At 45.6% G+C, this 27,261-nt stretch overlaps 1 protein-coding gene across 1 annotated transcript in view; it reads left to right on the top strand.

Moving 5' to 3' along the window:
* LOC132071313 (calpain-13-like) overlaps positions 1-27,261 on the top strand; it is a 47,535-nt gene that overhangs the window by 3,460 nt on the left and 16,814 nt on the right. Inside the window, exons 2-11 of the mRNA XM_059468858.1 lie at positions 8,036-8,105; positions 9,403-9,521; positions 13,103-13,236; positions 15,109-15,283; positions 16,788-16,859; positions 18,559-18,644; positions 19,922-19,996; positions 21,727-21,896; positions 23,769-23,914; positions 26,713-26,873. Of these exons, the coding sequence (XP_059324841.1) occupies positions 8,036-8,105; positions 9,403-9,521; positions 13,103-13,236; positions 15,109-15,283; positions 16,788-16,859; positions 18,559-18,644; positions 19,922-19,996; positions 21,727-21,896; positions 23,769-23,914; positions 26,713-26,873 (1,208 nt within the window). The remainder of the gene's footprint in view (positions 1-8,035; positions 8,106-9,402; positions 9,522-13,102; positions 13,237-15,108; positions 15,284-16,787; positions 16,860-18,558; positions 18,645-19,921; positions 19,997-21,726; positions 21,897-23,768; positions 23,915-26,712; positions 26,874-27,261) is intronic.

The following is a 27,261-nucleotide window of genomic DNA, read 5'->3' as shown; positions in this document are numbered from 1 at the left end:
CCATGCTGTGTCATGGTGACATCGGAGTGTGGCCTCCCTTTCCTGACAGAATGAAGCAGGGGTAGAAGGTGTTTCTGAATTCATTTTTAGAGCTGCAGATGTGTGGAGTGAGGGGGTCAGGAGGCAAATAAGGTTGTGTTTGTATTTCATAAGTCCTGAAAGGCCAATGATGTGTCCAGCTGGCTCTGGGAGTTGGTCCCCCAGGAGGAAGAGGGAGATACCAGGAGATACCAGGTTGGGCAGCTTTCACCCATGCAGAAATGTTTATACATTCTTAGTTCCTGGGCCATTGCAATGCTAACTCTAAGGATATGTGATCCCAGATGTTTAAGCTACCTAAACAACTCAGCCCAGAGATACCTGTAATTTCCCCAAGAGAGACTGTTTCCAACCTGAATGCATCTCCCAGAGACTCAGTGCAGTTGTATCCTGCTGACAAATCATGGCCAATTTAACCTATGTCTGTGTTTTTCTCAGCCTCCACGATTAGCTCACTCTGACATTAAAATAAATTTGTCTGGAATTGTACCTGTGACTGGCATCTCAGTCCTAATAATCTCTTAGCCTCCATTTACTGTCGTGCAGTATCTGGTTATTTAAGTGGTAGATAGCAATTATAACTGCTGTCTTTGTTCCAGATCCAACTGAGCAGCTGAGCAACATGCTGCTTCTATTTTACCTTGTACATTGTCAAGAGAATTGCCAATTATGCTCAGAGTTTGGAGTCTTCATATCTGGGAGTAATGTATAAAGTGGAGAGAAAACAGCTTGGTTTCAGACAGTGACAGTCAGCAGTGACTGTCAGAAACAACTTTTTGACTTGTAAACTCATCTTGTTTAATAGGCATGTGCCTGAAAAGGGAGGGAAGGTGGATCAGGAGCACCAAGACGACATTTGAAATGTCACTTTTCCCAGCTCTGCAATAGTTACAGTTTTCCATCAGATGGAGACTGCTTCAGGCTGTGTTTGCATCCCCAGGCCCACAATCTATGCCCATTGAAATGTGAAATCTGTAACAGAGGTTTTGCATGTGGTATTTCAAGCATTACTAGAGGTCAGGCTGAAGGGAGCAAATACAGCAGGACCTTACAATTAACTATTTCTTTAGCTCACCAAAAGTTTTGAGAAATGGAAAGAAGCTCTATTTTAGACTGAATATAGAATTTTCTATAGCTAGGCTTTTCTAAAGATCAATCAAAGGGAAATTCTCCATGAAGAATTATGTCAGATTTTGAAAACTGAGATGCTCCTTTTAAAATGTTCAGAACAATTCTTTTTCATTGTTTGCTGCTTTTCCTTCACACAAGCTATTGATTGGAACTCAGGAAGCCATGGAATGATTAACTGTTGCAGAATATGCATTTTTATTCAATTAATGTTCAGGCTAAAGATTTCTCTCTGTCTTGATCATAGCGCATCGTACTGTGCAGATGCAAAAGGAAATTGAAGGAGGATGGTCCAGATGACGTGAATTGTGGTGATGCTAAATGTGGAATGCTTTACTTCTGCTAACATTGGTTATATTTTCAGATACGATGTGTGTGAGGGGAGAGAGATTACCACCAGTGCACCAGTGCCTTGGCGCTGCACCAGGGCTCAGTGTGGTGCCCATTGTAAATGTGAAGGATCGTCCATGATCTCAGTGCTTATGCCTTAAAAGAAGGCCAAAATGGGCACAGGGTGAAGTTGCTGAAGGATTTTCTGAAGGGTCTTCAAGGTGCAGACTACTCCTCCTGCTCTGCTCACCCTTGGTCTCCTGTAGCTCCCTTGTGGAATGAGGGGATGCTGGGCAGGAGCTGGCATAAGAGGATCTGTCCTCTGATTAGCACAGACAGTTGTGTGTGGGGGCAGCTGGAAGAAAAGCTGCAAGGTGGCCAGTGGGAGTTTGAGGATCAGCATGGGAGGAACCCCTGAGTGCCTCTGATGTGACTTGTGGGGATGTGCCTGGTGGAAGGACTGTCTGAAAGAGCTGACAGGGGCTTTGTCTGCATCATCAGCCTGCTCAGAGCATCAGGGCGTGGGCTCCTGGGTGCTTGTCTCAGGTATCGGGGTCAGGTTGATGCCTCAGGTTTTAGCTTTTATATTTTTCAGAGTCTTTGCCCCTTCAGTGTGTAGTTCTGAACTCCATTTTAGAGGATGGTGAGCTCTCTTCATAGAGCAGGTAGACAAAACAATTCCTTCTCTAGCTGGGGACCGAGGACAAATGATCCAAATCTCAGGCCCAAGAGCAGAAACAATGGCAGGATGAAGAGAAAAAACAAGAAGGATGGGATTTCATAAGCTATAACTGGACAATTAACTCAAATATGCAGATGGACCTGAACTTATAAAAGTGTGAGACCTCGTGACCATCATCCATTTTGTGCTATTTTGGGTTCGCCTTGGCTGGCTCTTGTGCTGCCCAAGGTGGATCCATTGAGGCCTTTTAATAAATCCCTGCTTTATTCTTTAACTCCATCTAGCCTTTGTTCTAGGTCAGCCTTCACAAGGCATCAAGGGGATGAGAAAGGTAGTGTCCAAAAGATTCCTTGGATGGAAGGTGCAGAAAGAGGCAGTGTGAACTCAGGCAAGGGATTCACCTTGTTCTCATAGCAGAGCCCTGTGCTACTGCACTCAGCACCTAAAAAACATTGGAGAAAATTATACTCATGGAGCCAATGCTTGTTAGCTGGGAAAATAATCCATGGTTTGAATCAATCACTTTGTAAAAGGGTTTGCTCATGTTTTTAATTCCCTTCCTCTGTCCCTTCCCAAAGAAAACATAACCACCTTTCAGGAGCAGAGTATCTATTGTTATCCTGCATAGCTTTTGGTGATTATTTGTTCCTTGGCCTGTTATTTAGTTCCCAGAAATTTCTAAGAATTAGCATCAGCATTAAGGAATTTTGAATCCAGCAACTGACTTTTAAAAATGGACCTTTTAAAAACTTTTTTGAAGTTAGCATCTTTCTGGATGGATAAACTGAGCTGGATTTCCTACTGGATCAGCCTTGGCCTGTCTGTAGCTGGAGGGGACTAAAAAACAGACTTCATTCAGGCAAGAATTTAGACAACAATTTGAAGTAAAACCAAAAACTTGTCTCTAATAGAAGAGAGGGAAAATAAAGAAAAACCTGGCAAAAACAAAAAGAAGAGGAAAAAGAAATGAAAGTTGTTACACGAGAGGTTTTAATGAGGGAAGTCAGGAATGTGTGGCAGCGAGGGACAGTGGTGTCCTGCAGGTCTGTCCCTTTGGGGCCAGCAGTCCCTGGCAGGAGCCAAAGCTGCTCACCAGCTGCTTGTGCTGGAGCTCACAGCTCCAGCCCTTCCCAGGAGGCTCTTGGACCCTGTTCAGTGTTTCTCCGTGATGAAAATCAAAATCAGTCCGCCCTGTTCCTCTGAGTGTGCGTGTGCAATCAGGGTGATTGAACAGGAGCAGCATCCTCAGGCTGCACTGCCTCGGCCCTGCCTGCTCAGCTGATTGCACCTGACCTCCACTTGGAGTTCACCCCTGAGGGCTGGGGAAGCTGCTCTGCATCACCAGCCATGACATCTGTCCTTCTGCAAGGTGGGAAATGTTTGTTTGCATCGTATTTCCCGGCTCCATTGATCTTTGGGGAGAGCGGGTGGTGATGGGGAGTTTGTGCATCCTGGGTAGGTTGGAAAGCAGCGCTGCTGTGATGATTGCTCACTGCCCTGATTCCCTTCCCAGGCTGGGGTGTCTCAGGCAGGACCATGTGGCTGTGTTGGTAACACCATGGTACTTCCAGCTTTTGCTGCATGATCCCAGGGGGAGGTTCCAAGACCTCCAAGGAAACTCAAAGGCTCCAGGTACCCAGGACTGCTTCCCTTGTTTGCCTCCTTTGTCTTTGCCTCCTTTATTTTAGCAATGAACCACCCAAAGCAAACAGGTTTCAGGTAAAACCTGAGCTGGTTTCTGTTTTTTGTCTGGTTGTTGACACCAGTCCATCCTCCAGCAGGACTTGGCTGTGACGTTTGTGGGCTCCACGCCTGTGTGGAGTCTGGTGAGCTCATTCTTCCGATGCAAAAGAGAGCTGGAGCAGAGCATGGCTGCTTTTATAAGCAACAAATGCATTTGTATTGAAATCAGGCAATTAAGAATTGAGCTATTCTGTCGGTACAAGCAGACCCCTTGAGAGTAGTCTGATTTTTCCTATTAATTTTGGCTTGCTCAGTTATCCTCTCCCTCTCCAATCTGTCGGAGACAAGTCAGTGCATGTCAGATCTCTGGTGTGGCCCAGCACAGCTTCTATTGTGTGGGTTGGAAAAGACCTTTAAATCAGGGAGTTCAACCATTATCCAGCACTGCCAAGCCATCTACATGTCTTTTAAATACCTCCAGGGGAGGTGACTGTGAGCAGCCAGTTCCAATGCTTGGCCACCCTTTCAGTGAATGAATTTTTCCTAATATCCAGCATAAACCTGCCCTGGCACAATCTGGGCCATCTCGTCTTGTTCTATCACTTTTTACCTGGCAGAAGAGACTCTGTAGCCTGGCTACCACCTCCTTTCAGGCAGATATGGAGCCTCCTTTTCTTCAGGCTAAAAAAACCCAGCTCCCTCATCTGCTTCTCATAAGCCTTGTGCTCCAGACCCCCCACTAACTTTGTCCTTTTTTCTGCCTCCCCTCCTTATCCAAAGTGTCTTATTTCTGTGGAGGTTTCCTGTGGTTATGGGATGTATGGCAGTGGTGTGACTGACCCCTCCTCAGCCCAGGGAACTGTGGTACAGTGTTTATTTCTTAATCCACAGCAACACTATTACAGGCACAGCAGTGCTGCTGAATTAACATTTGTCCAGCTGAGAACAGTTTGGCTTTCAATAAATAGCAGCCTTTTTATTTGTCATAATTTGTGTGTGTTGAACAGGGAGCACCATTACTCATGATGGCAGGGATGTGTGAGGATGTTGGAGCTGCAGCAGGGGGGAGCAACAAGAGTGTGGCTGAAGGGAAAGATCTGTGACAGGAACAGAAACAGGGCTGGGATTTTATTTTAGGGTTAAGGTGGGATGACCAGGAGGTGACTCTGCAAACAGCTCCAGCCTCTTAACCCTCAGTGGCCTTGTGCCTGCACTCAGGATCATGCTGGGCTAGAAGAGAAATGTGGGGGAAAGTGGCCAGCACTCAGCCAGAGCAGCCTGCAGCCAGACTGCCCAGGAAATCCCACCTCAGGCTTCCCATTTTTTACAGAACAGTTTGACTGTGTCCTTTGCATGTCTGCCTGTGGTCTACATCTACACTACGCACCTCCAGCTCCTTCTGGGGACTTGTTCTTCCCTAAAAATTTCAAGCAATTATAAAAAGAGCTTTAGAGCTAAATGCATGTACAGGATACTTTCTTTCCACCTCAGATTAATTCTCTATCTTGCCCTTTAGATGAACAGACCACACTCTAGAGGATGAACTGGCTTGAACTTGAACTTCTCTTTCTTTTTGAATACATAATGAAGCCTTCAGTGGTCCAGGGAAAGCCAGTGATGAGAGCTTTGTCCTGGGGGGATGAGTTCAGGCAGAGTGCTTGCCTTGCAGCCCATATGGTTGCCTTCACTGCTGGGCTCATGGATACTCTGAGAAGAGACACATGGCTCCCTGAGCTCCCTCTTCTTCCCCCTTCCAGCCAAAAATGAAAAGTCTCAGTGAAAATGCCACAAAGCCTCATCATTTCTCTGTGAAACAGGGCACTGCTTATGGACAGACATGTAGTTAAACCTGTGGTTCCTCTCTTTGTCATGCAATTTGAGCAGTAGGAAATAGTGAGGCTTGCACATTTTGTGTAGTGGTAACTATGTGTTCAGCTGTATTTTGCAATAATGGACAATATGGTGTTTTATGACTGCTGTATTCTTGCCTTTGAAGGAAGAGGAGCTAATTGGAGACTTCCTCCCAGTTGAAAAGGTGCAGATTTCAGAGCACATCCATCACCATTATGGCCTCTCTGTGCTCTGTCAAAGCCCTCTGTGGGTCCAGACAGCTGCTGAGCAGCCCCTTCCCCTGGCTGGTGGAAACAGCACACTGTTGTGTCTCAGTGATTGCCCTGGAGCCTGTGGGGAGTGCAAACTCCTGGAAGCAGAGCTTCATGTGCTGTGGGGAATGCAGCACTGGAGAGTTCCCTCTGCCAGCCACAGAGATGTCTGTGGGCAGTCTGACTTCAGATGATGTCTTTTCTGGTTTTAGACTAAATTGCCAGTTTCTCTCAGCAAGGAAGCTGCTTAATGACTCAGCTCATCCCTGTTTGCTCACAGGGGAGTCCAACACCTTGGTGGGCAATAGAATATTTGGTGAGGCATCTAATGGGCTGCCTTTTAAGCCAGTCCCCACAAGAGGCTAGCAGGATCCACAGAGCAATTCTGAGCTTTAGCATCCTGGCACAGAGCACAGCATCAGCCTTTTCCTTGGGGGTCCCATAAAGACACAGCTGCCTTCCCATTAATTTCAGGCTCATGCTCCTGGATGGTGCTTACCTCTGTGGCAGCTATAGTCCAGCCACCTTGCTTCTGGCAAGTCAGACTTCAAAGCCCTCAGAAATGATGGGGGAAACAAAATCAGCCATTCTTTTATCCTGTTGGTTTTCTGGGATGACCACTAGCAAGTCAGCCTCACGCACAAAAGCATGGGCAAGTTCAAAGCCTTGTCATGCAGTTTAAACTTTCCTGCTTGGGGAAAGTTTTGAGTTCACCCAGGTGGGAAAGGGAGGTAGGGAAAAGATAAGGCTGGGATGGATGGGAGCATCCCAGCAGAAGAGCAGAAGGGAGAAGGGCTCAATGCTGCTTCTTCCTTAAGCAATGAGCAACCACTGCTGCTGGTGGCCACGTCTTAGGCCTGCTCCCATGCCATGGGTAAATCTCTTGCTGCAAATCCCCAGTCCTGGGATAGCTGGGGATGGCTGTAGGAGAACATCTCTCCAGGAATTTGCCTGCTGAGGCTGCCTTCCCCCACGTCAGCAGTGCTCTGGGAGCATGATGTGCCCACCAGCCTGGAGCAGTGACGTTGCATTGCATCTTTTCCTGCCAGGCAAGTGTTTTAGAGGGGTTTGATCACTGTGGAGCCATTTCAGAAAGCTGACAGCATTTGCTAATGCTGAGCTCACACAACTGTGTAAGTCATGAGTCACATTGTGAGCTGGTCTTATTTTTGTGCAGCATGTCAGACCAGCTGGGAGGAAGGAATGCCAGGGCCTGTTCAGGGAAGGGCTGCTGGTTTTTTTTGTTTTTTTTTAACCAGGACTTTTTTTCCTTCCTTTTATCTCTTTGTTTTCTTACATGTGTGATGACTTGCCTATTTCAGGCTGATTGCTCTCTCAAAACAGAGCCTTACCACGGTGGAGAGTGCCAAGGGCTCTTCATGGGGGATGGTGAGGCTGCTCCTTCCTGAGCACTCAGATATCCCAGGCCAACAGCAGGCACAGCTGGGAGAATGGTTCACATTTCTGTGTGCAAAGCCAAGCTCTGAAGTGCTTCCCCCTTCACTGCCCAAGCAAGGCTCTCAAGGAAAATTCTCCCTGAATCAAAAATGTCAGCCAGGCCTATGGGATTTTGCAGACAGAGATTAAGCTCTCTTTCTATATCTCCCTCACCAGAGTGAAGAAAAGCAGCCCAGGCTGACCTGTATTAGACCTGAATGGAAACACAAAAGGCTTAGAGTGTAAAATGCTCCCAGACCCACTGCTGAGCTGAAGTATAGACCCTGTTCCTCTTTGCTTGGAGACCTGTGTGTCTGTGCCCTGCTGTGCCCCAGCAAACGGCATGATTTCACTGCCAAGCTCAGAGCTCTCTCTGAAAGGTGTCAGCAGCATCAGAAAAACCCAAATGAAAACTCAGGGAGCACCCACCCTCAGGTCCCCATCCCTAGGAATATCTGAGCAGGTTAAAAAAGAGATGGCTGAGTATCTCCTCTGGTTTTGTTGGTGGCAGGCAGCAAAACATCAGGGCTCAAGAAAAGCAGTTTTCAGACCTGGAAAAGGTAGGCAAGGGCAGGAACACACTGCTGGCAAAGGCTGGGTACTCACGCTGCTCTTTGCATTTTCTTTCCTCCAGGAACTTCAGAGAAATCCTCATCTGATCACGGATGGAGTTAGCAGATTTGACATCATGCAAGGAGAAATAGGTAAGGTGATATTCTTGATTTGGAGGAGATCTGCACAAAGCAATAACCTGTGACTGCTTTGCCATGTTCCAAGTGCTCAGTGGGAAGATGTGGACCATGGCAGCTGCAGTTAACAATCAGTGCAGGTCAATCTAGACTGGCACAAGTTCACAGACAACTGATTGCAGATATTTAACAGGATTCCCAAATGCAGCAGCTCAAATCTTTGTCACTCTTGTCTGGCATCTGCCTTCTGTCTGTGTAAGGCCAAGCTTAGAAATGGAGATCCAACTGAGATCAGGCAGATGCTTCAGGAAGAAAGGTCAAACACAGTTGAGTGTGCGTAGATAAACAGGCACAGCTCTGACTTCTGTAGGGCTGAATTTTCTTTCCTTTCTAATATATTCATTTGTCTGCCAGTGTTTTCTTCCTGTGGATATTTCTGTTCAACTCCTGCAATACTTACCCAATATCAGAGTAGGTATCTGCACCCTGTGTCAGTTCCATCTTGTGCTCCTTGACCATGTTTGTCTTTTGGAGCAGCTCTGCTCCCATGGAGTAAGAAATGCTTTCCCATTTCTCACTCCACTGAGAAGTCTGAAGGTTTCCTAAAGAGTGTTCTGTGTGGCATTTACATTATCTGGAAAAATTTCTTTGTCCAGGATTTTTCCCCTGGGAAGCTGAGAAGCTTCAGAGAAAAGGAAAACAATTCTTATCTCATTTGCTTCTCCTGTGTTTTGTTCCTTTGGAATGTGCTTGGAGATTGTTTACCCACAGGTGATTGTTTTGTTGGATTCTGCTGTGAGTTGTTTTCACTCATTGGCCAATTGGGGGCAAGCTGTGTTGGGACTCTGGAAAGAGTCACTAATTTTCATTATTTATCTTTTTAGCCTTCTGTAAGTATCCTTTCTGTATTCTTTAGTATAGTATAATATTCATTAATATAATATAGTATCATAAAATAATAAATTAGCCTTCTGAGAACATGGAGTCAGATGCATCATTCCTGCCTTTGTTGGGGCATTTCCCAACAAATACAATAGTTCTGGGCTGCAAGTCTCAACATGACTGCAAAAGACAGGAGCAGCCTGAAAGTAGAAAAGGGTGGCTGGTGACAGCAGGGCTCCCAGTGGACATTGCTGGTGAATTCTGGACTGTGCTTCACCATTTTGGAGGGGGGAAAGGAGACAGAAGAATGTTGGTTACTTTTAGCAAAGTGGGTCTTAGATGTTGCAGCCCATTCCCTTTCTAAAGAGTCAGCTGTGATCCAGAACAGCAAGTGATTGACTGGATGCACTGGATTCTTCCCTCCCCTGAGGTGACTGCTGGATGCTGGCTGCCCTGGGCTCCCTGACGCTGCGAAAACAATTTTTGGAAAATGTTTTGCCCAAGGACCAAGGATTCCAGGAGGATTATGCTGGGATTTTCCATTTCCGGGTATGTATTCCCTGTGCTGTTGGTACCATTTGAGCTTGGCTGGGTTGGATTGCAAAGGGCTCCAAGCTGCAGCCCCACATCCCAACACCCTTGAATGCTTTGGTTCTTCAATGCTGACTCCCAATTCAGAACTTTGCAGAAAATCCTGAATTTTTTAAAGATTCCTCATGCTCCAGGTGGTACAATTGCACTTCAGGGAATTTGATGCCCTTTTCTGAAAGTTATGACTGCAAAGGCAGCGATACCAGCTGTTCAGATAGGTTTGTGTACATATATGTTTTAGATGGCATTCTGGTGGCTGCTTTGATTTGGGCAGTGTGTTATGGCTGTCATCTCACCTGCACTGTCTATTTGGGCTCATTTTCTGTTTCCCCACTTCACCTTGCCCTTTTAGCTCGTTGAAACAGCTGGAAATTACAAATCCTTGGAGACAGAGCAGAGGAACAGGCTTTTGATATTTTGAAAAGAGATTTGTTTCAGAGAGAGGAACAAGGCTTTTTAGTAAATCCCACTTTCTACCAACTCCTGAAATTGTCTGAATCTCCCAGGAGGATGACTCGGGTAGCAACTGGCAGGCTCTGCTTGCTTGTGTCTGAGTCAAACAAATATCTGGTGGGATTAGAAGAGCTTGCAGCACCATTAAACTCCAGAAGCTAAACTGGATGTGGAGAAAATCTGGATAAACTCAGCCATCCCTCATCCCCCTTACTTCATAAATATCTCTTGTTTTATGCAGTTCAGTACCAAACAGAGAGCTCTGGCAGTGGGACTTGTTTGACCTCCTAGGCTCTTGTGGAGCAGCACCAGGAGGATTATCTTGTGGACAGTCTAAATTTTGCTCTGTTCCTTTGCTCCTTAAAATACCAGATGTTTCTATCTTGGCCCATTTCCAGCACACACACTGCCACACTGTGTGAGATAAACCAGCTGAAGGGACACCAGTCTGCTTAAAACACATTAAAAGGATGCAAGCTAGATTGTCTTTCATGGGAGCTTTGAAAAGATTAGTTAGGCGCAATCCTTAAATCTTAAGCAGTATAAATACCTTACAGTATTTGAAAATGTTTTCCCTGTCATCTCATCTGCAAATCAATGCAACTGTTTCTGGCTTTCCTTGAGCAATAAACCCCTGAGAAAGCTCCTCTGAATGGAAATGCTTCTCTGCAATGCCTTTCAATTATTCCATCAAAGATATTTTATTGCCATCCACAGGCTAAGCAACCAGTCCTCAGTTCAGTGAGGAATCACAAACAAGGCATATCATATGCTAATAGAATAATTTTAGCTTATAGCTTTTTTCTTCATCATTTTGGAAGTGGAGCATCTTGCCTCTCAGGAGTACAAGGGGCTGCTCCAGTGTTCCTGTACAGCAGGAGCTGTTCAGCTGCAAGAGTCAAGGGTGTTCAGCACTTCATCAGCTGTAGTTAAGATGGGTAATGTTTTTATCTAGGGAATAATTACAGTGATGTTATTTCCCCAGGGATTAAGTTAGTCCCATGTTTGCATACGAATCTCTTTCTCACAACTGGAGGGATCTGCCCTGGGTGTTAATGTCCCTGCTCTACAGGAAAAAACTGATGAAATCTTTAAAGACCATAAATGGTCAAGACCTCAGTTTCAAGAAGCATCCAAAAAGTGCTTTTTAACACCATACAAAAGGTTGGCGTTAGTTGATAGTTGATAGACATGCGATTTTCTCCTTACTCAATTTCAGAACTGGATTTTTCTAAGATCCCTGTCCAGGAAGGAGAAAAGGAGGCAAAATAACCACACAGCATTCCCCCTTTGACCATCAGGACCCTAGATGTGTTATTGTCATCTTGAGACTGTCCATTTCTTTTTCTTCTCTTAAGGAAAATAAAGTCCTGATTTAAAAGGCTTATTCTAAATGCAAAGGCAAAGAACTTCCCTCTTTGCATCCTGCCTAAATAGCAATTCTTGGTTTTATTTACTACCACATTCACAGCTGCAGTACTTAAATCCCATAAAGGGATATAAAGAAATTTCATTAAGCCAGTCTCAAGCCACATGCTCTGAAAGCAGGAGAATGGCTTCTCCTGCACCATTCTTGTACTTCCAGAGCACTCTAGGATTTCCCATGAGATTTCTTCTTCCTTCTGTGGCTTTTCCTGTCCTTGTGAGCTCAGATGAGACCACCTGGAGGTCTGTTGTGACAGGACAAAGCAGCTGAAGAAAAATACGCTGCTGCATTCAGACAGCCTCCAAGCTTGACCTCCCTACCAAACATGGCCAAAGAACTTAACTTTTGGAAAAACATCCCTCAGTAGGTTTGGACTGCATTAATCCCACAGCAAGTCCTGCATGTTCTCCTTGTTTACCTGTTGTGATTGCACACGGGGAGGTGTGGCTGGATGTCGCACCTCTTCACAGAGACCTGCTCCTAGATGTTGGCAGAAGGGCTCCTGAGGTGACTGAAAGGACATTTCCTTTTGGACATTCCTTTTGCCTGTCTCTCCTCCAGGCAGAGGACAGCCAGTGGAAGGCTTTTCCTTGAACCAAAATCAAGCAGAAACCCCAAATATCTCCTGGAGCTCAAGGTAGAGGTTCCAACCCAAGTTAGCGGTTCCAACCCAATTTAGGTGGTTCCAACCCTCCTGCCACCACTGGTGCAGAAAGGGAGAGGCCTGGGTGAGGCAGAAATGTGGGCAGGATCAGACCTGCTTTCAGCTGAGCAGTCTGTAAGCTGCTTTGCTGCTGGGCAGATCTAGTCTGGTGCTTTTCTAGCAGAACAGCTCATTCTGGGGTTTTTCATTGACCGGAGCTGTTGAAATAAAATCATGCTAGACTAAATCTATTGCTGGCATACTTCCACTAGAGTCCTTAGCATTACTGCAAATAAGAGCTTGGCCTCTTATGATTTCAAATCATGCTAAGCTACATTAATCTGCTAATGACTCTGGAAATGGCTCCTTTAGTTCATCCCCGCAGATCTTTATTCCTGTCTTTTCCCTTGAAAAGTTTCATCAGCTGGAGAAACACCTGCTCTGTCCACATGCTGGAGAGACTGCCTGTGTCCTTCTCATCCATCAAGGAGATGGATAACACCTCAAAACAGCCTTTAGTCACTACACTGTCTCCATCCATGACAGCATGTCAAAGTCTTAATTGAAACACAGAGGAAAGGAAATTTAGAGGCTGGATCTTGACAAAACCTCTCTGGCCAAGAGCTGCACTGTGTGGAAATATCCAAGTGTGGCTGAGGAGTGAGGCTCGTGGAATCCACCTGCTGATCATTCTTTATCTCCTTGAGCTATTGCCCAAGAATATTTGCATACTCCCCTGTTGAATCTCTCCTCCCACTGATTGCAGGACCAGTTACACTCCCCAAGGACTTTCCCTGCCACTGGGAAATCTAGCCAGCTGGTGGCTTGTTTAACAATGGGGACCATTAGCCTGAGGAGTTCAGGACAGAACTTGCATGTATCCATGTTGCTTTAGATTAATTCCTGTGCTAGTTCAGGAGGATTTTTCTTTCCATGGGCATTAGTGCTTAAAAGAGGCTCGTTATTTTATTTTTTCCCTCTCTTTTTAAAATATATTTTTATTTTATTTATTTCCAGTTCTGGCAGTATGGAGAATGGGTGGATGTAGTGATAGATGACCGGCTGCCATTCCTAAATGGAAGATACCTGTCTGTACACCCCAGAACTTCAAATGAATTCTGGCCATCCTTGCTGGAAAAAGCATATGCCAAGTAAATACACCTGGTCTGTTCTTCTGCCAAGTGCTGAATGCTTTCTGGGAGTGGTTTCACCCTCTGCCTTGTGCAAAGCACACAGGAAGGAGTTGAGGCTGACAGATGCCTCTGTGGTGCTGTGCTTGTGTTGGCTGCAGCAAACACGGGGACAGCATAAACAGGAGATGTTGGCCTTGGGTTAGACCTAACTCTACCCAGCCCTAAAGGCAGCCAGCCCTAAATCTGCCCCTAAATCTGGGATGTTAATGCCTGAGAAGCAAAATGAGCAGGGCAATGGTGACACAAAAGGGCCTGGAGTGTCCTCCTGTTTTCAGGGAAACTCCTTTGTCTCTGTTTTCCTTTCTGTGCTGTCCTCTGTTTGGGTCTGCAGAGTCCAAGCACAGATTACCTGTGTTTACAGACACCAGTCAGAGATCATGTGGGTATTTGGAGCAGGCAATGAGAGGAAGCAGGACTGAAGAACATGCCCAGGCACAACACACACACTCCTGGGACTCTCTGATCAGCTCTCACTGCTCAGAGAGCTCTGACTCTAAGCTGAGCTCCCCAGAGTATGCAGGGTAAATAATGCCTAATAAAGAGATAACAATTTTTTAAAATCCTCTGGAGAATGAATGGATCGGATTGTGGTCCCTTAGCATTTGCCCACTTCTCATTATTAAAAATGCTGAAGAAAAAGTCCTGTGTTAGGGGTGGTATAAAGGGCTGGAACTTGGTACCTGAGGCTGGTGTGGCATTTGCACTGCAGTGAAGAGGAGATGAGGAAAAGAGATAATAATTTTGGCAGATTTGGCCAGGAAAAAGCAAATGTTAAAGCAGCATGAGAGCAGCTCAGGAAGGGGATGCATTTTGCCCTGAGATATCTCAGAAAAGTTGACTCAGGATTCAGTATCAATTTGCTGCATAAGATTTTAATTACAATGCATACCAAACCTCTATTAAATTAAAGTTGCAAGCAATGCTGTTTATGAGATTCCCATTGGAGAAGTTATTCCCCAACGCCCAAGACAAATTCTTTTCATCAGTGTAGGACAAGGACAACTCTTCAAAATACAATTAGCTGCAGACTTCATTTGATTACATTCATTAAATACAGTGTGTATGGAGGGGTTTAACAGCATGCTCTACCTGCTCTAAGTACAGCATGTTCCAGCTTATTTGCTGTCTCAATAAAAACCGCACGATAAAAACAACAAGGACTGTGCTGGCAATATTAAATTCTTATCCTATTATTGTGCTCTAGCAGAGTGAACTGGGAACAGTGCTGAGAGCTCATTTCTGCCTTGCCCTGGAAGCATGGGTGAATACCTTCACCTCTCTTCTCCTTTTTCTCATTTGCAAAAGGAATACTGGCCATTTTTGTGAAGAGCCCTGTATAAGTAGGATGTAGAAACTAACAGTTCAGCTCCATTTGACCTGAAACATCCATTTGAACTAGTCAGCCTTGGCTCCCTTCCTGTTCAGAGAAAAGAAACTGCATGCTTCAAGATGAGATGCAGCTCATCTCCCAGAAATGCCTGTGTTGGCCTGAGATGCACCTTATTATTATTTTGCACTGTCTGTGAATGGCTCTGGACAGCTGCCTCAGATGGGGATGAAGGCACAGAAACAGCTCCCCCTTTGTCTCCCTCCTTCCTTCCACAGGACGTGTGTTGTGCCTGGCCAAGTATTTCAGTCACGTTTCCCTTCATTACCTGGCCACAGTGTCTGCCCAACCCAGCTCCCCTGTGCTCACCACCTCGATGCACACCTTCATTTTTAAAGCAAGCACTGTGTATTGTTTATGAAAACAATGTAAGGACTAATTAACTTCTCTCTCTTTTTTCCCTTTTTTTTTTTTTTTTATCTATTTAAATTTTTTTTCCGTAGGCTGCAGGGCTCCTACCAGAACCTGAATGGAGGCTACCTCTCAGATGCTTTAGTAGACCTCACAGGTGGAGTCCAGATGCAGTTTTCATTGAAGGAGCCACCTTCTGATCTGGAGGAGATCCTGAGAGCAGCTGACAGGTCTCGGTGTCTCATGGGCTGCAGCACCTCGGGCCAGGTGAGTCACAGGGCTGGTCACACTCACTCTCTGGGTCCACTGGCTTTGCACAAAGGCTGCTCTTGGCAGGGGAAAGGGAAACCCATCACCACTCTGTAAAATAGTTACAGTTTATGGATGCCCCAAGGGAACCTGGCAGCAGAAAGCAGATAGGATTATTTGGTAAGGACTGTAAAGGCATTTGGGCAGAGGTGGCTGGATTGCTCTGTTCCAGAGGGGGTTGCAGCTTCTCTCCTGGCTAATTCCACTGCAGTACAGTGGTGTCCTCTTCCAGCAGGACTGATTTTGGCCTCCTAACTTTGTGATCAGCTCTGGAAAGGCCAAGACACACCTCTCTTCTGTGAAAGGATGCAATGTGACGGTGTTCACAGGGGTCTTGGGATGGAGGGAAGAGACGAGGATCTGACTCCATGTTTCAGAGGGCTTGATTTATTATTTTATCATATATATTATATTAAAACTATACTAAAAGAATAGAAGAACGGATTTCATCAGAAGGCTAGCAAAGAATAGAAAAAAAAATAACAAAGGCTTGTGTCTTGGACAGAGAGTCAGAGCCCACTGACTGTGATTGGTCATTAATTAGAAACAACCACATGAGACCAATCACAGATGCACCTGTTGCATTCCACAGCAGCAGATAATCAATGTTTACAGTTTGTTCCTGAGCCCTCTCAGCTTCTCAGGAGGAAAAATCCTAAAGAAAGGATTTTTCATAAAAGATGTCTGTGATAGATGTAATTCTCTCATTGTGGCTTGTAGCCTTACTGGTATTGATGCTGGGCAGTTGCAAAGTGTGACCGTGTTCACAGGGGTCTCAGGTTGAGGGAAGAGATGAGGATCTGACTCCATGTTTCAGAAGGCTGATTTATTATTTTATTATATATATCACATTAAAACTGTACTAAAAGAATAGAAGAAAGGATTTCATCAGCAGGCTAGCTAAGAATAGAATAGGAAGGAATGATAACAAAGGTTTGTGGCTTGGACTCTCTGTCCGAGCCAGCTGGGCTGTGATTGGCCATTAATTATAAACATCTAAGATGGGCTAATCAAAGATCTACCTGTTGCATTCCACAGCAGCAGATAATCAATGTTTACATTTTGTTCCTGAGGCCTCTCAGCTTCTCAGGAGGAAAAATCCCAAAGAAAGGATTTTTCATAAAAGATATCTGTGACAGCAAAGGGCTTTGTGATATTCAGCAAGTACCTTTGATAAAACATCTCCAAGGCTTCCCCTACAGCATGTGGCAGTGAATGTGTGACCCTGCTCTTGGGGTGCCTGCCTCCTCAGGACAGGAGGCTTGGCTGCTGCAAGCAAGCCAAGGACTGTTCTCTCAGCTCAGGTGCAGTGGGAACGGCCACATTCCTGGAGGAACATCCCTGAGGAGCTGCTGTGGTCAGACCCCAGGCTTTGTTTAGTGCAAATGACACTCGTGGGAGCTGGTGGCTGTGTCTGTGTGGTGTGGCAGGAGCTAAAAGCTGTGCTTTCTCCCCTCTGCAGTCAAGCAGGAACATAGAGCTGAGGAATGGGATTGTGCAGGGCCATGCCTACACCGTCACAGGAGCTGTGAAGGTAAGGCCAGGGACTTGTTCCTGCCTGCAGATCTTGTACTGATGATCCACCACAGGGCAGTGGTGCTGCTGGTCCAGTCAGAGTGAGGTGAATTAGCTCCACGCTCAGGGGGCATTGCTGAAAGCCCATAGTTCAAATTCCAAGAGATGGAAGGACTCTGGCACAACAAAAAGAGGGAGGATATCCAAATCCATGTTGTTTTCTAACGGAAAATGCAACTGAAATTGACTTTTCTTGTGGGACACTTCAGCAGTGTGTCCCAAACACAATACAATACCAGTGTGTCAAATCCAACATTTCTGGAGATTTTTTGTTCTATTCTGACTCTTTAAAAATGTGCTTTTGTGATTCAAATGCAAGCAGAAGCACTGGCTGAAATTGTGGGATTTGTCATCTGATGCAAATCTACATTTGTTCAGCTCAATCACAAGCTGCCAAAAATCACTGTGTGAGGAGTAAATCGCTGGTTCAAGAACAGCGTTTCTCCATCTTTTAAAGCTGTTGTACTCATGCAGAACTGCTCCTGGCTGAATATTAATATTGATGATCTGAGAACCAATTTATCACATGGATCAAAAGAAATTAAGGATTTTTTACAGCCAGAAGTCAGAACATGGCTTAGCCCAGTAAGCTGTAGTGCACACAAGGAGAGTTAACAGTGAGGAGAGAAACCAAACAATAGCTATGCTGTCAAGCAAGATAGCTACAAAACCTCTGAATCTTGGAACCTAAAGTACCTTGGAAAGGGGATGCTGCTTTCCCTATAAGCTGCTTTCTCCCTTATCCCCCCTCTCTCTGTTGGTTTTCTCGTGCCATGGCATGCTTGGTGCTATCATCACAGCCAGCGTGCTGGTTTTTGGAGGCAAGGGGCTACAAAATGGAAATATGGGGGTTGCCAAGCTCCAGAGAAGGCCCCAGCTGTCTCTTTGTGGGGTAGAGGGGTGCCCCAATTCTGCTGGAAGAGAAGCAGGCTGTTCCTGGTGTGTGAGAGAGGAGAAACAGTCTTTGCCCCACTTAATCAAGTGCCAAGACATCCAAGGGGCTGTCCTGAGGGGCAATAATTAGAGGCTGAGCCTTTGCCTGGGAAGAGACTGCCATGGTATTGTTTCCAACACTGCCCGTGTGCCTAAGGAGAGCCAGAAAACAAAGGTTTGCTTCTCCTTTCCACTTCCACCATTTTGGCTTCACTCACTGGCAAAAGTTAATTGCTTCTGACTTAAATCAGTGGCAGCAAAAGGAGGAGAACACCAGAACCCCCAGCTGCTGCAAACCACAGCCCCACAGATTGTGTTTGTATTCCATTCTCTGTGCTGACTGTTGGCTTTCACTCCAGGCAGTCTGGTGACCTCATTCCTCAAAGTCTCTGCCTTTGCTGACTCACAGCATCAGATGTGCAGAATTAGGCACTGGAATTTCCCAAGGCTGTTGAATTCATGCAGTGTGACAGGAATGCTGCTGCTTCTCCCTGTGTCAGCTATTCACTGTCCTCAGGAAAGCAAAATGGTTTTCCTGAGAGGTTTTCTCTCACACATCCTTCCTTTGCAGTGCAGCAGAAGGCACTGATTTTTCACTGCTGGGAAAATGAGATCAGAGGTTAAATCGGGTCTCTGAGGTATAGAGGAAGTTCCGTTTTATTACCCTTCTCTTCACTGAATTGTGAAAAGCTGTGACTGAGTTTGTTTTTCTTTCCTCTTTTCAGGTCCCCTACAAGAATGCCTGGAAGCATATCATCAGGATCTGGAATCCATGGGGCCATGGGGAGTGGAAGGGGCCCTGGAGTGATAAGTAGGGTCTTAAAGCTTTAATATAACACTGAATAAATCTTTTATAAGAACCTCTGCCTTGCACCCATTTTAACAAAACAGATATTTCCAAATCAGTTAATTATGAGCATTATTTCCATCTGCATAGCAACTGCCTGCAGAAATCCAATCCAGGGGAAACGAATGCAGCCTTGCCAGGCTCAGGTGTCCCTTCTTGTCTGTGTGTATGCATTTTACCCAGTGCATGATTCTGCAGAAGTCTTGGATGGAAGAGCTCTTATTTCCTGGAGTAAGCTCTGACCATGTCCTTGGATGGTTGCTTCTGTTGAATCCTCCTGCAGAAATCACACATCCACCTTCCTCCTCTTTCTTCTGCTCCCATGGGGCTGACTCTGGGAAGAGGATGGTCAGATGAGTCCATGGAGCAGGGCAGCACTGAACACAGAGGGACAGAAAGGGTGCTTGGTTATTCCAGAGGCAAAGTGCCAGGGAATGGCTTGAACTAATCTTTTGGATCCTTCATGCAGCTTTGGGGATGCAAGGATCACTTTGCTGCCTTTGTGGATAATCCAACATCTCTTTCCCAAAGAAAATAATTATACAGACTGCAACATTATTTTGTAAACAAATAGATCTTAGTTTTCCTTTTGGAATTGCATCAGTGTTTCCATGATTAGAGAGATGTTTTGTGCCACTCAGGTTATTTAATAGCGTCCCACCCCTCCCTGTTGCTAGGACCACACACAAGCACTCTGCTGAGAAAAGTCAGGCTGCAGTGTTGCACCTGGAAGGGTTGGTGGGTTGTGTGGATGTGTCTGAGGCTGGGATAACACCCCTCTGCTCCTCCCATCCTTTTGGAAGGGTGCACTACAATCCTAAGTGTAATTGAAATGTCAGCAGCACGTTCACAGGTGAGCTGCACAGATCAATAAATTATTGATTCACGTGCTGTTTATTTATCTTAAACTCTGCAGAAAGTACAATTATCACTTAATTATAAACATGCTGCTTGGAAACAGCACATCTGACTGGGTAATGTGCTCCCTGCATGTCAGTGGAATATCAGTGCTTCAGAGTGCTGTGGCTTGGGGCCTCTCCAGCCTGGGGACAGGTGACCAGGACAGAGGGGAGGATTCCCCACCCCAGGCTGGGCAGCTGAGTTCCATTTTTTGGTCCTGTTTCCAATGCACAGTTTGTTCACCCCTCCTGATCCCTCATGGCCTGACCAGCTGCTTGGATGAATAGGCTAAAGATGAAAAGCTGTGCCTCACATCTTGTTGATTTGTTCTTTTTTTGCAGCTCTCCTCAGTGGGACCGTGTTGAGCCTAAATACAGAGAAGCCCTCCTCAGAAATAAGGATGATGGAGAATTCTGGTATTTCCCTATTGATCCTTTGTCTGCAGGGTTTTCTATTTGCCTTCATTATGGAAAAAGTTATTTTGGCAGTTCTCTCTTCTTGGTGGTGGCTCAAGGCACCCTGTGTTGGCTGTGTGCAAACAACAATTTGGAGATTGTCCTGACCCTGTGGTGTCAGAGGAAACAAGACCTAACAAAATGGAGTTGGCCAAGATTAAGTGACAGGCTGATGAAATAAAAAAAAAAAAAAAACAAAAAAAAAAAAAAAAAAAAAAAAACAAAAAAAAAAACACAAAAAGAAAAGTGAGAGCAGTAAAAATCCAGCCCTCTGAGAGGACAGCTGGCTAAGCAGGTCACTGAGCTTGTGCACTTGGCTGCTCTGCAGGTGCTGCTTGTGGTTTTTCACTGCCTCTGATTGCTCCCAGGTACAGCTCAGCCATGCATGGGCTGTCCCTTGGAAAAACTGATTATTCAGAAAGTGCCCACGTGCCCTGGGGGGCTCTGAGGAAAGCAGTGGGGTCTGAAACACACAGGTGAGGCTTGAGTGAAGCATGAGTATGGGACAGAGCACTGTGGAGCTACAAGGGACAGTGGCAGAGGTGTGCTGGAGATGGCAGGGCTCCAGCAAGATACCCCTGAATGTGCCCTGTGCTTTACCCTGGTGCATTTGGGGCAGTCAGGGCAGCCCAAAATGCACTGAGAGCTGAGCTCTCCTGCAAGGTAGCAGCCTGCAGAGCTGCAGGTGCCTGCAGAGCTCTCCGCAATCTCCCTTCTTACAGACATGGGGTCAATGTGGATACCAAACTGGTGTCTGCACAGAACCACAGAGGGTGGAAGCAGGGTCATCCCAGAGCACGTGGCACAGGACTGTGATAAGATGGTTGTGGAATACTCCAGTGAGGGAGACTCCACACCCTGTCTGGGCAACGTGTTCTGTCACAGACATCTTTTATGAAAAATCCTTTCCTTAGGATTTTTCCTCCTGAGAAGCTGAGAGGCCTCAGGAACAAAATGTAGACAATTATTATCTGCTGCTGTGGGATGCAACAGGTGGATCTGTGATTAGCCCATCTTAAATGTTTGTAATTAATGGCCAATCACAGCCCAGCTGGCTTGGACAGAGAGCTGAGCCACAAACCTTTGTTATCTTTCCTTCCTATTCTATTCTTAGCTGGCCTTCTGATGAAATCCTTTCTTCTATTCTTTTAGTATAGTTTTAATATAATATATATATCATAAAATAATAAATCAGCCTTCTGAAACATGGAGTCAGATCCTCGTCTCTTCCCTCATCCTGGGACCCCTCTGAATGCAGTCACAATGTTCCAGTGTGTGGTCATTTGCGCAGTAAAGAAATTCTTCCTCATATTCAGGTGGAACTCGCTGTACATCAGTTTCTGCCCATTCCCTCTTGTGTCCTCTTGCTTGGCATCACCAAGCAGAGCCTGGTCCAACCTCTGACACTCTCCCTTCAGATACTGACATTGATGAGGTTCCCTCTCAAGGCTGGACAAGCCCAGCTCCCTCAGCCTTTCCTCAAAAGTGAGATGCTCCAGTCCCTTGATCATCTTTGTAGCCTCTACAGGACCTGCTCCAGCAGCTCCATGTCTCTCTTGTACTGAGAAGCCCAGAACTGGGCACAGCTCTCCAGATGTGCCTCACCAGGGCTGAGCAGATGGCCAGGATTCCCTCCTTTAGCTGTTCTTCTGTCTTGAACTGAACAGTGACATTTCCCTCCTTCTCTGCAGGATGTGCTGTAAGGACTTCCAGGAGCAGTTTTCATGGCTGTACATATGTAACAACTTCCCAACATTCCTGGACTTTGGAGATGAGCACGGCACAGCAGCGTGGTCTCTGACCAGCTACACCAACCTGTGGAGCCCGGGCCTTCCCTCCAGGAGGAGCCGCTATTCCCGGGGTAAGGGATGCACTCACCTGGTGGTGTTCTCCTCCTCATTGATGTGAAAATTCACTCTGAGCACCGGATTGCACTAAGTATTGATCGCCAGGTGTTAATGGCTGCCTTTTCCCATTACAGCACTTATCAGCTAAACAGGCAGAAACAAAGCAACAGCAGCGCTGGCTGCTGAGTTAAAACGGGAGACTTGTGATTTAGGAACCTTTAAGTCAAAATGAGCTTGTATATCTTCTTCAGCCAGTTGAAGTAGGTGTTACTGGGCACCTCATCAGAAAGTCTGGTCTGGAAAATACGCTGTTGATTTTACAGAGCAAAAAGTGCTCTGAAATGGAATGGATATGGAATGTCACAGACACATTTCATGAACAATCCTTTCCTTAGGATTTTTTCTCCTGAGAAGCTGAGAGGGCTCAGGAACAAAATGTAAACAATGATTATCTGCTGCTGTGGAATGCAACAGGTGCATCTGTGATTGGTCTCATGTGGTTGTTTGTAATTAATGGCCAATCACAGCCCAGCTGGCTCAGACTCTCCATCAGTCACAAGATTTTATTATTCATTCCTTTTCTATTCCTTTCAAGCCTTCTGATGAAATCCTTTCTTCTATTCTTCTAGTATAGTTTTAATATAATATATATACCATAATAAATCAGCCTTCTATAACATAGACTCAGATTCTCGTCTCTTCCCTCGTGGGAACCCTATGCAAACCACTACAATGGAATGGAAAAGATGTGCTACCAAACTCTATTTTTTAAGGTAAAAAGGTCTTTTTGGGCTGATAAGACCAGTGGTTTTACTGCCTTTGCAAGAACTCTTCTGGCATTGTAAGCTCCAATCAATAGCAGTATATTTTTACATTTTTATCTTATCTCATCTCACTTTTTTTTTTACAGCTGCATCAGTGTTTGGGCTTTGTGTTTTTAATCTAGGATGGTAGTACCTGATCAGTGAAGAGGCTTCTTTTTTCTCAAATGACAATCCTTGACTTAGCAGCAACCAGGTTTTGGCTTGCAGATTTCAGGCTCCTGCTCCTAACCTCAAGATGTGATAACAAAGCAATGCCTGTGCTGCTGCACACCACACTCACTGGGACTGAGCAAGGAGCTGCAGGGGCTTCTTGTAGGCAAGGGGCTACAAAATGATGGAAAGATGGGGGTTGCCAAGCTCCAGAGAAGGCCCTGAACTGAGAGTGTGCAGGCAGAACCATTTTCTTTGGAGCTGTGTTTCCCAACAGCCCTCAAGTACAGTCCCTGTCCAAGTACAATCATTCAAATTTTCAACTCTCAAGGCCACCCAACACAGGGATCTGGCTTAAACTCTACTCTGCTGCCATCTCAGTCCTTTTTTACCACTTAGGGCAGTTCTTGCTTTTTTTTTTTAACCAGGAATGCTTCCTGTTAACCAAAGCCTTGGCCAAGAAGCAGCTGGTGCTTGACATTCTGTCTGTCCATCACAAACATTGGCAGCAGGGAGGAAGAGGATGGCTTTGCACCATTTTGTCCTTTTCTATGTGTTTATCACCTCAAAGCCACAGTCCTGTTCAGCTCAGCCTCTGGGTCAGGTGCCTGATGAAGAGGCACTGCTTTTCTGCTGCCATGGAGGTGGAGCAGATGTAGGGGGGTTGAGAAATCCACACGACTTCCGTGACTTTGCCAGAAATTTCTAAAATGATGAATGTGCAATTAGTTTACCTCCAGATGCCTCAAGTTCTAGTGCTAGTGTGGAGACTGCAGTGCTCTGTTGTGATGAAAGGATCTTGGAGCAGTGGCTGCCTGCTCCTCTGGGTCAACACAAGGAAGATTTTACACAACAGGCTGCTGCTTGAACATCCCTGAGCCTACTGCTAATCTATTAACACTTTCTCAGCAGGTGCAGCTTCTACAAACCCTCAGTATTTTTTCAAAGTGCTAGATCACAACCCAAAAACCCGTAATGTAGCCATTTCACTCATGCAAAAACCCGCTGAGCATGTGCAGGATGAAAGAAACCCAGGGATTGGCTTTTTCATCACCACGGTAAGCACAGTCAGATATCTTGTGGGCACTGCTGTTCTCTGTGTGGTTTGTTTTACCTGTGTGTGGGAATGCAAGGCTGAATTGCCTTTTGGCCTGTTAAAAACTCAGTATGTGGTGTGAATTTCTGGGTGCCTCCTATTGTAGACAACTCAGAGTAAAATCAGAGTTAAGCAGGCTTAGTTTCTTTTATTCATGTCTGAAGGAAAAGGTGGCACTTTTAGTTCTGTAGCATCCCAGAACAGCCCTGGGAAGCTGAGGGAGTGCCTGGGTTAGGAGATGTGTCAGGGCAATATCCTCTGTAGCAGCAGCAGTGGTGGCATGCCATGCTGGCTGGGCATGGGCCATGACAGCCAGCACAGCATGGTATGGCAGGGAAGCAGATTGTCTCTTGTTCCCCAAAGTGGGCCTTTCTCACTCATCCTCCTGTTTTCCATCTGAAAAGCTGTGTAGAAACATTTACAAAACACATGAGAGCCTTTGCTCGAGACCAGTGCAGAGGAAATCCACTCAGACACCTGGGACCTCCACTTCAATTTCTCTGGGTTTTTTTCTTGATGCCTGTCCAGAAAGGTGCCTTTTCAAGCTCCTTTCAAGTCTTTTTGATGTCCTCAGAGCATTACCAGCCTTACTGAAAGCACAGTTGCTAGTGTGGATGGATGCTAACCCTTCCTAAAGTATTTTTCTTGTTGGCTAATGACTGTGGGAGGCTATTGTTCCAAACCCAAAGCCTAAAAAGAAACAGAGATTGCTATAACCCTAATGTCTCCTCATTCTCCTCATTACTGGAGAGGTTTGCCCTAGTCCCAGACTTTAAATAATTGATGCCATAAGTTTAACAGCTCCTCATAACGGAAGAGCATGGCTTTGTAGCTCATAAAAAAAAGTGTGTCTGAGAAATAAAAGATGTCATTAAAAGGGCATCCCTCCAGCAAGTGGAGCTCACTGTCCCATCCCTGTGGGAGGATATCCTTTGTCCTGTGCAGGTACCAAGCCTGCAGCACTCCATTGGGCCAGCTGTGCTGCTCAGAAAGAGCTGCTGCTCCTGGTGAAAGGGGAATTGCTCCCTCCAGCATCCCCAAAAGTCACCAGACATGGAGGTCTCTGTGTGCTCTTGCATGATGCATGTCCACCTTGGTTAGTTACCCATTTTAACAGGCGTGACCTTCACTGGGAGGTGATGATAGAGGTCTTGGTTCCCTCAAAAAAGGGATTGTTTAATCAGGAGGCAGACTAGGAGATGGGTTGTCTCTATTCTTGCTTTACATTTAACATTTTTTCTTCCCCTCCAGTTGATGCTCAGGTGTGTTTTCCCTCTTTTGGTATGAGATGGATCAAGGATGGATAAACCTCAGTGAGTTTGTCAAGTCTAGATGGCATGGCCTCTGTGGGCTGCCAGCCCATGGCTCACCTCAGGCTGCCTTTGGGCTCAGGTCACTTGGGGTTCTGGCCTTATGAGTGAGGCCCAACACATGACACTGGTCATGTAACAACATGTAAAAGTAAAAACAATTCACATGAAACAATCACCTGTTGGATAAACAATCTCCAACCACATTCCAAAGCAGCAAAACACAGGAGAAGCAAATGAGATAAGAATTGTCTTCCTTTTCTCTGAGGCTTCTCAGCTTCCCAGGAGAAAAATCCTGAGCAAAGGGATTTTTCCAGAGAATGTGAATGCCACACATCCGTTGTTCAGTACCTTTTGAGATGCATCAAATTGTTGCTGTGAAGTAAAAGGAGCATTATCCCCTGGCAGGATGAGAGGAGAATGCAGTGCAGGCAAGGATGCAAAGCAGAATGGACGTATCTGATAGCTCCAGGAAGCCTTTGATTAAATATAGACATGGAACACTAATACATGGCTGTGAGGGAAGTTTAATGTGGTGTGATAGAGCTGAGAAATGTATAGAGGCTGATTCTTATCTCACACCAGTTTTTGATTCCATTGAGATATTAATCTGCTTCTGCTTTTTACCAGAAGGAACATGGAATAAGGCTCAAAAGCAGGGGGAAAAAAGTATTACAGCATTTATTTCTTTGCAGCACTGCCCATTTCTATCTGCTCAAAATCTGACCCATTATACTTGGCAGTCTGTGTACCTCCCAGCCCTCTGTAACACTAGTCATCCTCTTTTTTTTTTACCCTTCCAAAATAGCAGTTTTATGTTATTGTCTCCCAAAGGCATGGCTCATAAATAACTCTGCCACGCTGTATAACCATTCTAAATGGAATTTATACATGCTGATATATTTTGGGGAATATGTTAAGGAAGGGTTTTTTATTATGCTATCTTTACATGTCATCATAGTAATAGCTGTTGCATTATAGTTGTTTCATCTCAGCAAAAAAAAATACTGGAATAACAGATGAAAGATCAGAATACTCAGTTTTCTTGTGACACTTGCCCATTTGGATTGGGATTCTTGAAGCATTGTCATCTGGGTGACATGCTTAGAGAGCTCTCTGACCTCTTTGAGTCACAGAAGATCTCAGGGAATTTTTTAGTAATAGCATCCTTGATTCCTTCATGAACTCTGCTTAATGTTAATTGAGGTTCTCTTCAAATCTCCTTAAGCTCATTTTGGCTTCTGTTTCTTTCACTTTCTCTGTCTTTGACCAGCTCTGATGTGTCCTTGAGAAAAGCCTGTCCCCTGGCTGGGCTTTCCAGGCCATGGGGGAGGTTGGGGTGTGATGGATGCAGATTCAGAGAGGTGTGGGGCTGGCAGGCTGTGTGAGTGTGCTGCCTGATTTACTCTGGTCCCTAACAGGAAAATATCCAGCTGTATTTTTCTTTCAGGAGAACTCCAGAGTTCTGAAGCAAACCTTTCTCCAGGCTCGAGATGTGACCAGATGCCTGATGCTGAGCCCAGGGACCTACGCCGTGGTTCCTGCTGCAGCAGAGGACCAGGAATTCCAATTTCTCCTAAGGATTTTCATAAAGAATCAGGACTACCATGAGTAAGATGATACACACTCCTTAAAGGCCCCAGAGCCAGAGAGTGCCAGGAATTAACTCTTTGCTGTCGGGATAACTGATGGGGCAATTTGCTTTTGGTGTGTCCCTGGAGGGTGGGGAAGGCACAGAGGAGGGTAAAGGTGAGTGGGATCAGGTGTGCACTCAGCTGCACAAGGGTGGCACTGCAGAGCAGGGCAGGAGCTCATCTGCAGCCACCAAGGGTCCCAGCTTTGGCACAGAGAGCAATAACTGTGAAATGTGTCCTCTACCCCTGATTGTGGGGACATTTCTCTCTGCTGAAAGGAGGATGGGGAGCTTGTTTTCCCTAATTCTTAGCAGCTGTTCAGTATTTTATTGCATTCAGATGGATCAGGTCCCATTCTGCTCAGA

Source organism: Ammospiza nelsoni, chromosome 3 (assembly GCF_027579445.1).
Source record: "Ammospiza nelsoni isolate bAmmNel1 chromosome 3, bAmmNel1.pri, whole genome shotgun sequence".
NCBI lineage: Eukaryota > Metazoa > Chordata > Aves > Passeriformes > Passerellidae > Ammospiza > Ammospiza nelsoni.
Note: the sequence above shows the minus strand (reverse complement) of the source record. Positions and strands in the feature narration are given on the sequence as shown.